At 55.7% G+C, this 16,233-nt stretch overlaps 1 protein-coding gene across 5 annotated transcripts in view; it reads left to right on the forward strand.

Annotated features, from left to right (window-relative positions):
* Positions 1 to 16,233, forward strand: part of POC1A (POC1 centriolar protein A) — a 99,986-nt gene that overhangs the window by 36,307 nt on the left and 47,446 nt on the right. For all 5 annotated transcript variants that reach the window (XM_060402896.1, XM_060402895.1, XM_012099971.4 and 2 more), the window contains one exon: positions 9,595 to 9,728. In XM_060402896.1, coding sequence (XP_060258879.1) covers positions 9,595 to 9,728 — 134 coding nt within the window. The remainder of the gene's footprint in view (positions 1 to 9,594; positions 9,729 to 16,233) is intronic.

Here is a 16,233-nt window from a genome sequence, read left to right on the forward strand (position 1 = left end):
CCACAGATGTGGAGCCAGGAGCTGTTTGGAGGGTCCATTTGTTAGGGGCCAGGCTGGTAAACACAGCCGTGGTGCTGTGTCTCCTTATTTAATTGTAGCCTTTAGAAGGCAGGGTGGCGGGCTGTCAATATGGGCTGGTGTCAGGCTCCAGGAGGGAGATGGGGTTGGGGTCAGACTTGTGTGAGCTCAAGATGAGATAGCTGACGCTACTAGGGTATGAAACTGGCCTCAAGGTAGGTGTGACTGGGCAGAACTGTGATTCACCACAGTTGTGGGGATGTGGACCCAGGAAGGGAGCTGGTGAGGTGCCACAGGAGGTGCTGGGAGTTTTGCCGGAGGCTGAATGGATAGGCAGACCTGGGGGTTTGGGGCAAGACCAGGAAGAGTCAGAGCTGGAGTAGTTTGAAGAACTGTGGTTGTGAATTTGGGACTAAGTTTCAAGTTCATGGGATCACTTGCGAAATTCACACCCGAAAATGGGAAGGACAGTTCAGTTCAGTCGCTCAGTCGTGTCCAACTCTTTGCAGCTCAGGCACGCCAGGCCTCCCTGTTTATCATCAACTCCCAGAGTTCACTCAAACTCATATCCATCGAGTCGGTGATGCCATCCAGCCATCTCATCCTCTGTCGTCCCCTTCTCCTCCTGCCTTCAATCTTTCCCAGCATCAGGGTCTTTTCAAATGAGTCAGCTCTTTGCATCAGATGGCCAAAGTATGGGAGTTTCAGCTTCAACATCAGTCCTTCCAATGAACACTCAGGACTGATCTCCTTTAGGATGGACTGGTTGGATCTCCTTGCAGTGCAAGGGACTCTTAGAGTCTTCTCCAACACCACAGGTCAAAAGCATCAATTCTTTGGTGCTCAGCTTTCTTTATAGTCCAACTCTCACATCCATACACGACCACTGGAAAACCATAGCCTTGACTAGACGGACCTTTGTTGGCAAAGTAATGTCTCTGCTTTTTAATATGCTGTCTAGGTTGGTCGTAACTTTCCTTTCAAGGAGTAAGTGGAGAAGGACATATTTGTACAGAGTTGTGGGGTGTGGGGTTCAGAGTTCTCTTCTTGCACCCCCAACAAGCTGTTCCGAGTCTTAGATGTTTGAGGCTGGCATTTTCTTGGGGTGACTAAAGGAACAGATCTTCCAAGAAGGGAGAATGGATCCTGGTCTTGAAAAGCACCTGGTGGAGATAGCTGGGTGAGTTTGGGCAGGTTACTTGACTCCTGTGTACCCCTGATGAGACGTGTTTCATAGGTGGTGTTGGTGTAATGAGTTGGTCCATGACAGGAACTTAGAGAGTGCCTCTCTGTGTTGCGTCAGTGCGGTGTTGGTGACAATGATGGTGATGCTGCTGCTGCTGCTGAGTCTGTCCTGGAGTCTTGAGGGCTGGTTTCCTCGCAAGACTGGCCCTGCTGGCCCAGGCCTGCAGTACTGCACACCACCACCAGGTGGCAGGGGCCAGCCACAAGAGTGGTTCTTGCCTGGATCGGAAACCCTGGAGTTTGTCACTGATGGCTGTTCCAGACAGCAGCTTCTAGAACTGCTAGAAGCTTCTAGAACTTCTACCCTCTCCTTAGAGACCACGCCTCTCCTCTCCTTCAGCCTTAGAGGCCTTTCTCCTGCCTTGGGCCAGGCCCAAGTTGCAAACTGGGTGTATCAGCACACTGATGTGGGGAGGTGGGAGGAGCAGAGTGGTGCTGGGCGGGAATGCTGTCTCTGAGTGTGAGGTCAGGGGGCCTTGGGCAGGGAGGTGATGAGGCAGAGCAGTGCCTGGACTCTGCTTCCTGTCTGTGCAGAGGTGGTGGTAACCTGCCTGATGGGGTTTGTGAGGATCTGATGGGAGAATCCAAATGAGGATTACAGTCTAGTACTGGATATGTGGTTTTACCACATAAATCTTCATACTGATGGGGAGAATCTCCAGGTGACCCTGGGAGAGTCCAGGCACACCTCTGATGGATCAGATGCCTGGTGTTGACGAGGTACAGCAACAGGTGCCCGCAGGGAAGGGCCTGGAATGCCATACTGTAGCCCGTGTCCTGGCTGGACATGCTGGGATGAGGTGGAGAGGTGGCAGGCATCTGAGAGGATAGCGTGCTGAGAGCCTGCTTGAGTAGGATGCCATGTGCCTGGTGGGAGGGCTGTCCATGCCCAATGTTGGGTGAAGGCTAGACATGAGAGTGAGGCAGGGGTCAGGCCCAGAGGGTAGGTTCTGGAGACTGGATGGAGGCAGAGCTGATGCTATGGGTGGAGGGGCCAGCTGAGCCTGGGTATCTGGGCTTGCATCCCTGAGCTCGAGGGGCCATGGGAGAAAAAGATCCACAGAGCATCCAGAGTGACGAGTGGGAGCCTGGTCTCCCCACAGTGGAGGGCTGAGGAGAGCGGAGGAAAGTGGGGTGTCCTGAAGAGGATGCTCAGGGTGTGGTGACCCACAGCAGTGGAGGAGAGTGGAGGGTGCTGGGGAGAGGTGCCTCGGCTTCTTGAGGGAGCAGGCTTGGCAGCAGGTGGGGGTGGAAGGTCCATGACTGGCAGGGCTGGGGGGCGGTGGGTGGACTCAGGTGGCATCCGAAGTCGAGTCCTGAGGGGGCCTGAGGTGCGTGAGGCTGACAGGCTCTGCAGAGGAATTTCAGCCTGTTAATACAGCTGTCCTTTCCTCTCATGACAGCCGCTCAGCAAGCCTGAAGCATTTGATTCCTAAGCACCATCCCCCCCTTAGGGACCAGAAACCTTGTGGGCCTGAAGCACCCCGCAAACAGCTGGACCCCCCTGAGCTCCCTGCCCAGTGTGTGGCACACGGTGGCTGGGCACAAGGCAGCAGGCTTATCCCAGCACCCCTGGGCTCAGCCTCCAGGGCTCAAGGAAACCTCGCGGGCCCGAGCTCACTGGTAGGGAGTGCACCCCTCCCCCTCTTCACTGGCAGGGACCTGGTCAGGTCTGCTCAGGTCCAGCCGCTCCCCTAGACAGTGCTGTGGCAGCACCTGCGACCGGAGAGGTGCTCCTGGCTCCTGAGTAGCAGCTGTCCCCCCACCCCAAGAGGCAGGGACACCCCTGGGAGGCTGGATCCCCGAGAGGGCCTCCCGGCCCCTTGGCAGCAGGCAGAAAACCCCAGCAGGTTTTCTGACCCCTTAAGACACCCAGGGGAAAGCTTTTAAGGCCAGTGGCGTCCAGTGTCTCCCCTGATTGGGGTTTGAGTGCATAAGGCTGTTGTGCTTTTCTGAGAAATTGGTTCGTGATACTGCAGTGTGTGGCCAGCGAGTCCAGGCCTCATGTGGCCACCCACCAAAATCCTGCTCTGTGGAGGGTACTTCCTGTCCCCTGTTGGCGTGTTAGAATCACTTTGGGCGACAGCAGGTGGCTGGCACCCTTTGTCTCAGGCGAGGGGTGTCTTGCTCTGGCCTGTCACTGCGGAGAGCAGTTCTGATTTCCCAATTCAGCAAGGAGTTGGTGGGGCACTGGAGCCCCGGGAGTGCCAGTCCCCACGGAGGTGGCTTAGGCGCCATATGCTCGGAGCCCACACTAAGACTGTTCAGACATCTGAGCAGCCTTGTCCCAGATCCCTTCATGTGCCTTGTGCTTTCCAGGCACGTGTGTGTTCGATATCCAGGGACAGGCCTGGGTGGTCAGCAGCGCAGGGCTGCTCCCCATTTCACAGATGGGGTGTTTGAGGCTTGCCTGGGTCATGCAGTGAAGAAGCTCCGGGTTCCTCACACTGTGTTGATTCCAGTCATTTATTTGCCCAAGGCCTCTGAGAGGACTTGGCTCTCTCCAGAAGCTCCAGTTAGAGCTCAGAGTCCCAGCTTCTCTGTACATTGGTCCTTAGCAACCCCCTGGATGCCCCACCCTACCCCAGACATGGTCATGGAAGGTTTTAAAGCTGCTGTGTAGCCAACAGGGCAGGTCTGCACCCTTTTTGGGTTTTGGAGACTGAGAGGGTTGATCGTGAGGCCAGGCACTGTCCCACCTGATCTGGCCAGCACACTGCCTCTCCCCCGCCTTCCCTGAGCCAGCGTTCACACAGCATTCCCGCAGAGCAGTGTTCGGAGCGTCTTTGCTGCTGCTATCAGAGCACCTTCATCGTGTGAACGCATAGCTCTTGTAAGCCCACAGCCTCTGTGTCACTTGTGATGCCAGTTGTGTTGTGAGAGCCGCCCTGGGTGGTAGGTGCCGAGCCCCTTGTGGTGGGGTGGGGAATGTGGTGTGGCTTGGCACTGGGGTGGCCTGTCCCTGGAAGGGGCCTGCTGGGGTCCCTTGGCCAGTTTGGAGCCCATTGGACAGGGGGGCAGGTTTGCTGAGGATTCAGCAGGAAGAGCTGTGCAGGCAGGTTGGGAATGCCCAGGTGTCTCCTTAGGCCGCAGCTGTGACCTGTTCCACTACTGGGGGCAGGGTCTGCAGTGACCTCAGGCCCCCTCCTTGGCACCCTGGTGACTTGTAGGACCTCGAGCTGGTACATCTCTGACCTTGAGTTGGCATCCCTTCTCTGGGGTAGTGCTGGGGGTGGGGTGTAGCACACAGCTGTGCCCGATGGGCAGCCTGCCATCAGCCGTCACTCATGTCTGCCGTGGAGCCAGGCAGAGGGCCTGCAGCTTTGGCCTTGGTGAAAAGTGGATTGTTTATGGGCCATCACTGCTCAGGGTTTTGTGACAGGAGGCTCACCCCCTCGTGGGGCAGCTGGGCCTCCATCGTGCAGGGGGACTGTCATCCAGGGCTAATTCTTATGAGGCCTCCCTGGCACAGTCCCACCCTCTGCAGAGCTGGAGAAGCTGTCCCAGGCTGACGGGGCTGGGGGATGAGGAGCTGAGCAAGTGGGGAAAGGGGATTGGTTGTGGGGTCTGGCACATCTCCAAAAGCCTGGCTTGCTGGGCTGAGCCCTATTCTGGAGTAAATGGTTCCAGGTATTTCTACTCCAGCCAAGAGGCCTTTGCTACTCCTGCCATTTATCGTGGAGCTAGGCTTCAGGCACCCTTCCTCCCTTGGGTGGGCTTGACCAGGTGGGAGGCCCTGGCATGGCAGCCGCGCCCTGCCCCTTGCGCCTGGCCGGTCCTGGACAGCCCTGTGCTCCCTGAGCTTGCCTCCCTGCCCGATGCTGCTGCTGCCTCTCCCAGCTTTGTCTCAGGTCGGGGCGGGGGTGGCACTCGTGCCAGCGCAGGCTGCCAGGGGCTGCAGAAACAAGAATAGCATGCCCTTCAACAGGCTCAGGGAGGCAGAAGTGCCAGGAGCAGCATTTTGAGGATGCCCAAGAGGAGATGGGGGTGTGGTGAGGTGGGGGGGCGTGGTGCGCAGCTGACTCTCCACGCTGTCTGCTGTGGCGCTGAGGGTGCAGGGGATCTTGCTGTGCTTGCCTCCCTCAACCCCCAGTCCCGACTTCACCGCGAGTGTGAAGCTGCCTTCTGGCGAGCCCCGCCCCTCAGGAGCAGGCTCGCAGCCTAGAGACGCACTGCCTAAGTGCCTGCACGACCCTGTCTCCTGCCCCCCAGACTTGACACTCTTTCAGGGTGAAGGAAGGATTGACTTCTTAAGCGTTCGCTCAGTCGTGTTATCATAATTATAGTCTAATGCTGAAAAGATACATTCTGGAGGTATGTAGATGAACAATTAGAGGTGCCCCTGTTCCTGTCCTCCTCAGACAGAAGTCCTGCTCTGTGTCAGGAGCTTCAGTCCACGCTGCTTCCGGGTCTGCCCATGTGGGTGCTCCCCCCACACGTGGGAGTCTTGGTCACACTCTGCCCTATTCGTGTTCTTTCTGCCGCTGTGTGTGGCTGGTGCCTGTTCAGTTCTGCTGGGGTTGCTGTGACTTTGTTCCTCTGCTCTCCATGCCCCTGTTTTTGGTGAACACTGAGGGCGCTGCCCCCTTTCCCTTGGCCCTGGCTGTAGCAGTGTGTTGGGCTGTGGGGACTCTGGGCTCTGGCTCTAGGAACTGACTCTGGGGATCCTGGCAGCCCCGCTCCAGGCCATCTCTTGGAGTTTCTGGTGCTGAGAGTGTTCAGACCTAAATATCGTGTTACGTAAGGTCCTGGCTGTCTCTCCTAAGTGTGTGCTCAGGACTGTGAATCCACAGTCCCCGGCGTCTGGCCAGCCTGGAGTTTGAGGGGCTCCATGCACCTCTGTCGGCTCTGTGGGGACTAGTTCATGGTGGGGGTGTTTATGGGCCCAGCAGTGGCTCCTGCACGCTCATGTGCCAGGATGAGGGGTTGGTTTTAGAATTTGCCTTTATGTTTATGGCTGTTCTGGCGTGATGCGTTCATGGTTACTGTAGTCCCACTGATTGCCACCCTACCCCACCACCCGCCCCCAGGCCAGTAGTAGTGGGTATGAAGGCACCAGATCTCAGCAGTTGCTCTAAGAAGCTGTGATGTGACTGGCTGGTCCTTGCACTGCCCATCCCCGTGTGTCCTGTCTGGGTCCCAATCACCAACTGCTTTTTGAGACCCGTTCAGTGTCAGGCCTTGAGCGAGGAGCCAAGGACCCAGTGCAGCCCCTGCCTGGTGAAGCACATGGTCTCTAGGGGACCCAGTGGGGAATGAAATAGCTGCACATAAATGCAAAACCCTTGCTTTGAAGAGGATCATGGTGCTTCAGGAGGCTAAAACAAGGCCCTGATGGCGAGGTCAAGGGAGGCTTCCCTGGGGTGGTAACTGAATATTGAGCTGCAGGGTCTTCCCGGCCCAAGGGGAACAAGGGGTAGGAAGGTCCTCCGGCTAGGGAGCCGACAGGGCTGGGGGTCAGATCTTGGAGAGAGGGACACCAGCGTGGCTGGTGGGGCTTGGGCTAGAGCGGTGGGGAAGAGGCACGGAGGGGCTAGAGCTGTTAAGGGGGTTAAGTAGCGTCGGATGCCTGGGGTGGTGGCGGGGGCATCAGGGCTCGCTCTGCACAGACGCCTCCCAGGCATCAGCTGGTAGCATCCCCATAGCACCCTACGGGGGGTGCTGTGCCGCAGAAGGAGAACAAGCTCAGTGTGCCAGGGTGGGCCAGTCGGGAGGCTGGGATCAGAACCCCAGCCTAACTGGCTCCCGAGAGCTTGTCTTCACTGGCTTCTCACCCACCCCACTCACGTTCTTTCCCTAGACCAGGAGCTGACTGTTGCTCAGATCATGAACTCCTTATTACCAAATTCAGACTTAAATTGAAGAAAGTAGGAAAACCGCTAGACCATTCAGATATGACCTAAATCAAATCCCTTGTGATTATACAGTGGAAGTGAGAAATAGATTTAAGGGCCTAGATCTGATAGATCGAGTGCCTGATGAACTATGGATGGAGGTTCGTGACTTTGTGCAGGAGACAGGGATCAAGACCATCCCCATGGAAAAGAAATGCAAAAAAGCAAAATGGCTGTCTGGGGAGGCCCTACAAATAGCTGTGAAGAGAAGAGAGGCAAAAAGCAAAGGAGAAAAGGAAAGCTAGGCATCTGAATGCAGAGTTCCAAAAAATAGCAAGAAGAGATAAGAAAGCCTTCCTCAGCGATCAATGCAAAGAAATAGAGGAAAACAACAGATTGGGAAAGACTAGAGATCTCTTCAAGAAAATTAGAGATACCAAGGGAACATTTCATGCAAAGATGGGCTTGATAAAGGACAGAAATGGTCTGGACCTAACCAAGGCAGAAGATATTAAGAAGAGGTGGGAAGAATACACGGAAGAACTGTACAAAAAGATCTTCATGACCCAGATAGTCATGATGATGTGATCACTAATCTAGAACCAGACATCTTGGAATGTGAAGTCAAGTGGGCCTTAGAAAGCATCACTACGAACAAAGCTAGTGGAGGTGATGGAATTCCAATTGAGCTGTTTCAAATCCTGAAAGATGATGCTGTGAAAGTGCTGCACTCAGTATGCCAGCAAATTTGGAAAACTCAGCAGTGGCCACAGGACTGGAAAAGGTCAGTTTTCATTCCAGTTCCAAAGAAAGGCAATGCCAAAGAATGCTCAAACTACCGCACAATTGCACTCATCTCACACGCTAGTCAAGTAATGCTCAAAATTCTCCAAGCCAGGCTTCAGCAGTAAGTGAACCGTGAACTCCCTGACGTTCAAGCTGGTTTTAGAAAAGGCAGAGGAACCAGAGATCAAATTGCCAACATCTGCTGGATCATGGAAAAAGCAAGAGAGTTCCAGAAAAACATCTGTTTCTGCTTTATTGACTATGCCAAAGCCTTTGACTGTGTGGATCACAATAAACTGTGGAAAATTCTGAGAGAGATGGGAATACCAGACCACCTGACTTGCTCTTGAGAAATCTATATGCAGGTCAGGAAGCAACAGTTAGAACTGGGCATGGAACAACAGACTGGTTCCAAATAGGAAAAGGAGTACGTCAAGGCTGTGTATTGTCACCCTGCTTATTTAACTTCTATGCAGAGTACATCATGAGAAACGCTGGACTGGAAGAAACACAACCTGGAATCAAGATTGCTGGGAGAAATATCAATAACCTCAGATATGCAGATAACACCACCCTTATGGCAGAAAGTGAAGAGGAGCTAAAAAGCCTCTTGATGAAAGTGAAAGAGGAGAGCGAAAAAGTTGGCCTAAAGCTCAACATTCAGAAAACGAAGATCATGGCATCCGGTCCTATCACTTCATGGGAAATAGATGGGGAAACTGGAAACGGTGTCAGACTTTATTTTTTTGGGCTCCAGAATCACTGCAGATGGTGACTGCAGCCATGAAATTAAAAGACGCTTACTCCTTGGAAGGAAAGTTATGACCAACGATAGCATATTCAAAAGCAGAGATGTTACTTTGCTGACTAAGGTCCATCTAGTCAAGGCTATGGTTTTTCCTGTGGTCATGTATGTATGTGAGAGTTGGACTGTGAAGGAGGCTGAGCGCTGAAGAATTGATGCTTTTGAACTGTGGTGCTGGAGAAGACTTGAGAGTCCCTTGGACTGCAAGGAGATCCAACCAGTCCATTCTGAAGGAGATCAACCCTGGGATTTCTTTGGAAGGAATGATGCTAAAGCTGAAACTCCAGTACTTTGGCCACCTCATGAGAAGAGTTGACTCATTGGAAAAAACTCTGATGCTGGGAGGGATTGGGGGCAGGAGAGAAGGGGACGACCGAGGATGAGATGGCTGGATGGCATCACGGACTCGATGGACGCGAGTCTGAGTGAACTCCGGGAGTTGGTGATGGACAGGGAGGCCTGGCGAGCTGTGATTCATGGGGTCGCAAAGAGTCAGACACGACTGAGCGACTGAACTGAACTGAAATGAGGGGCATCGTATTGGCATGTCAGAGGTTCTCTTTTTCATTTGGTTTCCCTGAAGTGGCAGCATGTGAGGCCTAGTGAGGGTCATGTTCAAGCACTCTGTCCGTCTCCAGCTTGATGGCTTGGTGAGGAGGGAGAGGCAGAGGGATGGCTTGATCCCCTGGCCTTTCCCCTGGGCTCCCATCTGCCCTGCGTCTGCCGTGGCCTGCCCTCGGCTCTGGGTGGGCCGCCTCCTGTCCTTTGCTTGTGCTGCCCTCCTGGAAAGTCCTTGGGAGACTCCTCACGGCAGCTCGGGATGCTGGCTGCCCTGGCTGGCCCCGCGTGCTGTCTTCTGGCTTCACGGGCCTCCCAGCCTGCGCCTGACTGCCGTCCTTCCCCCAGTGCACAGTGCGGCGGTGAATGCCCTCTCCTTCCACCCGTCGGGGAACTACCTGGTCACGGCCTCCAGCGACTCAACCCTGAAGATCCTGGACCTCATGGAGGGCCGGCTGCTCTACACACTCCACGGCCATCAGGTGAGGGCATCAGCCTGGGCGGGGTGGCGTGGCGTGGGCTGAAGGGGCCGCCTCAAGGTGGCCCTTCCCTTGGCGCCTGATGGGCCGTTGGAGCGTTTTGCATCCCCCCACAGCCTGGGCAGTGGGGTGAGGTGCAGAAACAGGTGTCCTACCCATGAGAGCTGTGACCTCTGCAGAAGCGCTGGGCCTGGGGCAGCAGCTGAGGAGGGAGCACAGGGCTTCAGTCAGATGAGGGTGGGGAGGGACGCGTCTGGACGTGGCTGGCAGGGTTTCTCTAGGCTGAATGGAGTCTGTCCCAAGTGACCTCCAGCCTCCCTTGGTGGTACGGTTGAGGAGAGCCCTGGGACCCATTCCGTGAACAGCCATGAAGCCTCCTGGAGCCCTGTGGAGGCAGAAACAGCAGGTGCCTCGTGGAGGTGGGCATGAAGGAGGGAAGTCTCCCCACATGTTTGCTGAGGAGTTCCCGGAGCTGACTCGAGGAGAGGGGCTTTCTCTCCGAGCCCCTTTTAGCAACGCACCCGTGCCTCGGCTCCCTGTGGGGCAGTGACTGGGCACCGGCCTCAGCGGGTGGGCTGTGGGAGGCGGGCTGGGTGTGGCTGAGTGTCTTCTGCTGAGCAGAGTGGTCAGCAGAGTGTTTTCTGTCGGGGCAGAGACCAGAGCATTTCCATCTGTCCACTTCTCTATTTGTGAGCAGGCGCAGGTAGGATGGAGAGTGGGGGCACTCTCGAGGGCTGAGGGAGGCTCTGGGGTGCTCGTGCCTCTTGGGCCAGCAGCTGTGTTGAGGTGCCTACCCCAGGGCCCTCTGGATCCCACTGCCACCTGAGTTGTGTATAGGGCCTTGGCTGGGTCTTGTGGGGGCAAGGCCTTTTCTTTTGCTTTCTTGGGACGTGGAGGCCACTTGCTATCAGCTGTGGTGATCCCTTGTCTGTCAGAGACATGCCTCGTGTGCAGGAGCTCTGACCTGTTCCTCTGATGTTGACACATCTGGGCGTCATGTGCGGCCACTGGGCTGAGGTGACTGCTGCTCTTGTCAGCCTGTGGGGGAATCACTTTGGTTATCCCTTTGGCGATTTGATTACTTAGATTCATGTGTAACCAGTTTTGGCTGGAGTTTTATAACCAGGAGGGCATTTGGAAACCACGTGAAGGCTGCTGCCTCTTGTGTTCCGATGATAAAGGAGAAGCCATGCACGGAAATACCGTGCAGACAGGTGCACACCAGGTGACCACCCCATTCTTTCCTTTTTCTTGTGAGCACTCTTCAGACTGCTGACTCAGCTCTGAGCCTGAGAAGCCTCGAATGCAGCATCTACAGGGGCATTCCTGAGCTCAGGCCCAGCGTCAGAGCATGGAAGCCTGTGGATGTTGTTTTCCCAGAGAAGCAAGACGGGGCCACGATAAATCACGTGGTTGCCTGTCTGCTGTTGAACCTGGAATGTGGGAGCTAGGCTGAGGACAACTGGTAGTTTTGGGGTGTGGAGAATGGGAAATGGCTCCAGGAATCACCAAGCTTGCAGTGCCCAGAGGAAGGGGGAAGAAAGAGAAGCAAGCTCACCCCTATTCATCTTGCTGTCTGCCTGTCCATTATGTCATCCGCTCCCCAGCTTGCTGGGCTGGGCGTCATGGGTTTGAAATGGATGCAGTGGCCCCACCCCCTGGGGCTCATGCCTGGCAAGCAGGGGACTCCCTGGGGCCATCAGCAGAGCTGAGGTGGCATGAGATGCGTTACGAAACGAGAGGCAGGTTGGGTCTTGGGTGATACTTGGAGGGTTAGGTGAAGCAGCGTGGGCTTCTTCCCCAGAGTGCTGCTCAGATCAAAGTGGGACTTGGAGTGAGAGGCTCACATTTGTTTCTGTTCTGACCCTTGAAAATTCCCACCAAATACAGACACTTAGCACTGGTGTGCTGTGGGCTTTAGGGGCCTGGGTTTGGGGTGATTCACAGTCAGCTAAGTGTGCCTTCCTTAGAAAGGATAGTGCGGTTGAGCAGCCTTGATTGGGGCAGTTATTAAAAACAGCCCACCAGCCAACCTGAATACCTAGAGCAGGTGGATGTCTGGGCTGGGAGCAAGAGTGCCTTTTCTCTCCCTGAGGGGACAGACCTGTGGAGGTTTGACCTGTGCTGTCACTGGGAGCCAGTGTGCTCCGTAAACGTCCCTGACCTGTGAGGGTCTGTGCGTGCTATCAGGCCAGAGTGGTTCCACCCTGGAACAGTTCTTGGACACCTGTGTTGCCCTGTTGGAGAATGTATTGCCCTGGCCAAGCCCCAGGGAGAGGGCCTGTACCATGGCTGAGGAGTGCAGCTCTGCCCGCGTGCTCTGTGCAGCGTCTGGTCTTAGGCTCCCCCCTCATGAAGTGCCCCCGGCCCTGTCCTTCCAGTAAGACGTGCAGCTGAGCTCCTTGGCGACTTGAGCATCCACATTCTGTTCTGGGAGGTGACTGAGGGCCTCACCCAGCACAGCTGTCACTGGCCACTTCCTAAAGCCTGTGGCTGAGCAGCCCCGTGGCTCCCTAGTGGCCCCGGATGCCCAGGGATTCTGTCCCACAGAGTAGTTGGCAGATTTGAAAGCACCTTTGAGTCCTGGTGGGGGAACCGAGGCCCAGAGAATGGGGTAGGCAGCTTACGGTTGTTGAACGGGGTCAGTTAACCATATCTACAGTTTCCAGCACACCCGCTGACCCCATATGTATGACTGTTAGAAGCTGAGTTGTAATCTCACTCTTGTTCTTAGTAATAGATCACTGGTCTGTGTAGGAAACCAGCAGGCCTCATGGCTTCTTGTGTTCCAGCCTCACTGTTGGATGACAGCATTCTGGTCAGTGGGAGAGGGATCCCCTTGAAGCTTTGGTTTGGACTTGAGGACTTCCTTGTGATCGCCCTCAGGCAGAGCCCTGAGGGAGCTTTAGAGGGAGGGCTGTTGAGTTATTCTGCTCCATGGAGCAGCAACCCCCTTGGGCCTCCAGTTCCATACCTGTGAGAAGGTACAGTGCAGGCTGGGGGTCAGAGGCCAGCTGAGAGGAGTCAGCTGCAGGGGGCTGGTGCTGGGGTGAACCAGACCCTGACCAAGAGAGGGGGCTCTGTGTGTGCCAAGGAAGTGTCTCTGTGTCTTGCGAGAGGGCCGGCCTAAACCACCTCTAATGGGGGAAGAGCGTGAAAGGGTCAGAGTGGAGAAGGAAGGGTCGAGGAGGCAGAGCTGTTGGGCAGAAGCTCTCTTGCCTTGGGTTGAGGCCAGAAGTCTGCCATCTCCTGAAGGCACAGGAGCACCAGGACGGCCACATGCCAAGCGCAAAGCTAAGACCGGGGTCACCTGTGGTGGCCTGGGTCTCCTGGGCTGGGCCCGCGTGCAGCACCCAGGGCAGCTGGTGCCCCAGGCGTCTGGCCCTGCTGGCAGTTTGGTGGCTCTCTGGTGTGTGACTGGCCACACTTCCATTGGCCCCTGAGAGGCCGGCTGGCTTGTGGGTTTGGGGGCGGGCATGAGTTACTAGTTTGTTGTGAGCCTAAAGGATTCTGGGGCTTTCTCCCTGCAGTCCCAGCTTTGGGATTCTGAGCCACAAAGGGCGATTCAGGGGGTGCGACTGGTGACTGAGCGAGGCTCCTGCCTCGTGGGAGCTGGCATCACACATGCTGTGCCCCTGAAACAACTCCTTGGCTGCTACTGGGGCTCGCGTGGCTCTTGAGAGACTTCTTTGGGGTGAGTGTCCACAAGTGATTTGGGCATCAGGCCAGAGAGCTGGGCAGGCCCATTGCTGGCTCCAGCCCAAGTGGGCCCTGGCCTTTCAATAGCCCTGCTGCTATTGCTGCTTGAGGGCAGCAGGTCTGCAGACTCCAGCTGAACAGACAGTGCCCTTTGCCAGGGCAAGGGTGTGGGACGGGCCCAGGAGCCTTTTGGGTCTGAGAGATGGGGTAGCCCTCTGCCTCCACGTGAGTCTGCCATTCAGGTGGAGAGTGGGCAGAGTGGAGAGGCTCTGCCAACCTGGGGATGGGGCACTGCCCTCTTTCCTCTGCCTTCTCTCCTGGGGACACTGGGGTGATTTCTCTCTCAGTGATCTGGTGGAAAGGAGCCCTCATGGTCACCTTTGCCAGCTGCTTTGACTGAGGCCAAATGTCTGATATATTTTATTGGGGAAAGTTCACAGCCTTGTCTGATGCCGAGCTTTCTAAGGAACCACCCCAGTATTTCCAGGACTGAACCGCTTATACCCACCTCTTTCTGGTTTAGAAAAGACGCTGGGCACTCTCTCATCTTGTTCAGCCAGAAAAGCATGAGTTTTGGGGGTCCACAAAAGGGAGGAAAGGGCTTGGGTGTTGGGATCAAACCATTCTGGCACCATCTCTTACCCTTTGACAGTGGTCAAGACCTTGCCTTTGCCAGCCTTTCCTCCTCTGTAAGAATGACACCTGTACCTGTCATAATGGGAGAGGATGTCTGTGTTGCTCGGCACCAGACATAGTAGGTCCTCACAGGGGTCAGTCCCTTTTCTGTGCAGCTCTTGGAAAATGACCCCGTGCTGTTCTAGGTGAGAGCTCTTTTTTCTAAAATATTTATCTATCTATTTTCCTGTGCTGGGTCTTAGTTGTGACACTTGGGATCTTTGGTTGTGGCATGTGGCAGTTTGCTGACCAGGAATCAAATCCAGGCCCGCTGTATTGGGAGCTCAAGTCTTAGCCACTGGACCAGCAGGGAAGTCCCTAGGTGAGAGCTCTTTAACAGGCAGTTTACAGTTTCTGTTCTGGGCATGGTCCTGGCACCATGGGTGGACAGTGTTTGTTAGGAAACTGAGTTCACGGTAGGGGGCTCTGATGGCCGTCACCCCTTTCCCGTCTGGGATGGGATGTGTCCATTTCCCCTCCTCCCATTCACTCCCAGAATCTCTGTAGGGTTTGTCTGGCTTCTTATTTTGCTTAGGGTTGTTCTCATCTGCTCCATATCATCCTCTCACTCTGACTTGACTTTTGTCCACAGCTCCTAAAATCCATCCCCCAGTGGGTCCTGAGCAGTTTGTCCCACTGCTGTTTTGGTCTCCAGGCCTGCTCGCATGGCCCTTCTTTAATCGGGTCTCTTCCGGGGCCTGACCCCTGGAGGACAGCGTGGTATCTGATGGCACCGGGCTGTCTGCGGAAGACAGTGCCCTCTCTGAGGCTCTGGAAAGTCTTGCCCTTGGAGACCCGCCTAGACTGGGACACTTAGGTAGGAGGGAAGGGAGTCCTTGCTTCTTGCCAGAGCCAGTACAGACTTCGGGTTGTCACTGCACAGGAGCCTCCTCATCCCACCGCACCCCTCACTTCGCAGTGGAGAGGGCTTTCCCACCAACTGCCCCGAGCAAGGCCTCCCCCTCGCCATCACCCCCGCCCCCCGCCCGGAGTTCTGTGTGGCACACGTGGGGACAGTGTGCTAGAAATACAGATTTATTTTTCTGTATTTTCCGAAACATAATCTCGAGCCATGCTCATTTGGTTTTCGTCCCCAGAGCTATTTGGGAGAGGATGGTAGGTGGGGCGTGGGTGGGGAGTTAAATCTGGTGCTTGTGGCTGTGCAGTTGGAGTTTGTGTCTCTGTGGAGTGATGGAACCACACAGGGACCAGCGGGCCCGTGGTTCCCCACACCACAGCTGGCCCTCGGTGGGGCGAGCACCCATCACCTGAGGCCCAGAACCCCAAACTGGGACAGCGTCTGTCTGTGCCAGGGGCTGAGCTCGGTTGCTGAGAAATCACAGGCTTTGAGAATGGGTCAGCTGATGCTCCTGGTGGCTTGTGCCTTGCTGGGGCCTGGGCTGGAGCTGGGGGAGTGGCATTAAGTGGGGCTCACCTCCCAGGAGGAGCCGCAGCAGCAGTACAGAGTGCCTGTGCATGTGGGCCCGCCCTGGCTGCCCCAGGCGGGAGGAAGTCCTCCGAACAAGCCCCTCCTGCCTTGTTTCTTTACACCCTGCAGCTCTTATGTAGTCGGTTAATTTGGGGGATTTGCTTTGCTGCTTGAGAGGCTTAGCCCTGGCTTCGATGGCTGGGGTCCTCCTGCAAGAGGTGAGGGAACATAAGAGGGAGGAGAACAGTTCATGAGCGCCAACGGAAGTTAACAGGAACTCAGCCTGATCCTCTGTTCCCTGCTGGCAGCCCAGGTTAAGGGCTGGGAACAGGTGTCCTTGGCTAAGGTCAGGAGCAGCCTAGGAGCTAGGGGGCTGTTCCTTGTCCACGGGGCTCCCTAAAAGGACATCCACCAGGCCACAGCAGGTTGAGTGAGCCAGTGTAGAGCCTCCCTTTCGGAGTTTTGTGGAAGACACAGTCTGGTGGGCTGGGTTATGGTGCCTCTGTCTGAACACAGGGGTCAGAGTCGAGCACCCACGCCAGAGGCGAGCACCCACGCCAGAGGCCTCCTTGATCTCTGTGTGTGTGTTTGATGGCCATGCTTTTATCTCTGGCGTGGGGCATGTGGTGTGACATTCTGTTGTGTTTGCTGGAAGCCAGTGAAAAACATCAAAACACTTGGGTAGTGGTGATGGGGGTGCCTGGC

The sequence above is a fragment of the Ovis aries genome, chromosome 19 (assembly GCF_016772045.2).
Source record: "Ovis aries strain OAR_USU_Benz2616 breed Rambouillet chromosome 19, ARS-UI_Ramb_v3.0, whole genome shotgun sequence".
NCBI lineage: Eukaryota > Metazoa > Chordata > Mammalia > Artiodactyla > Bovidae > Ovis > Ovis aries.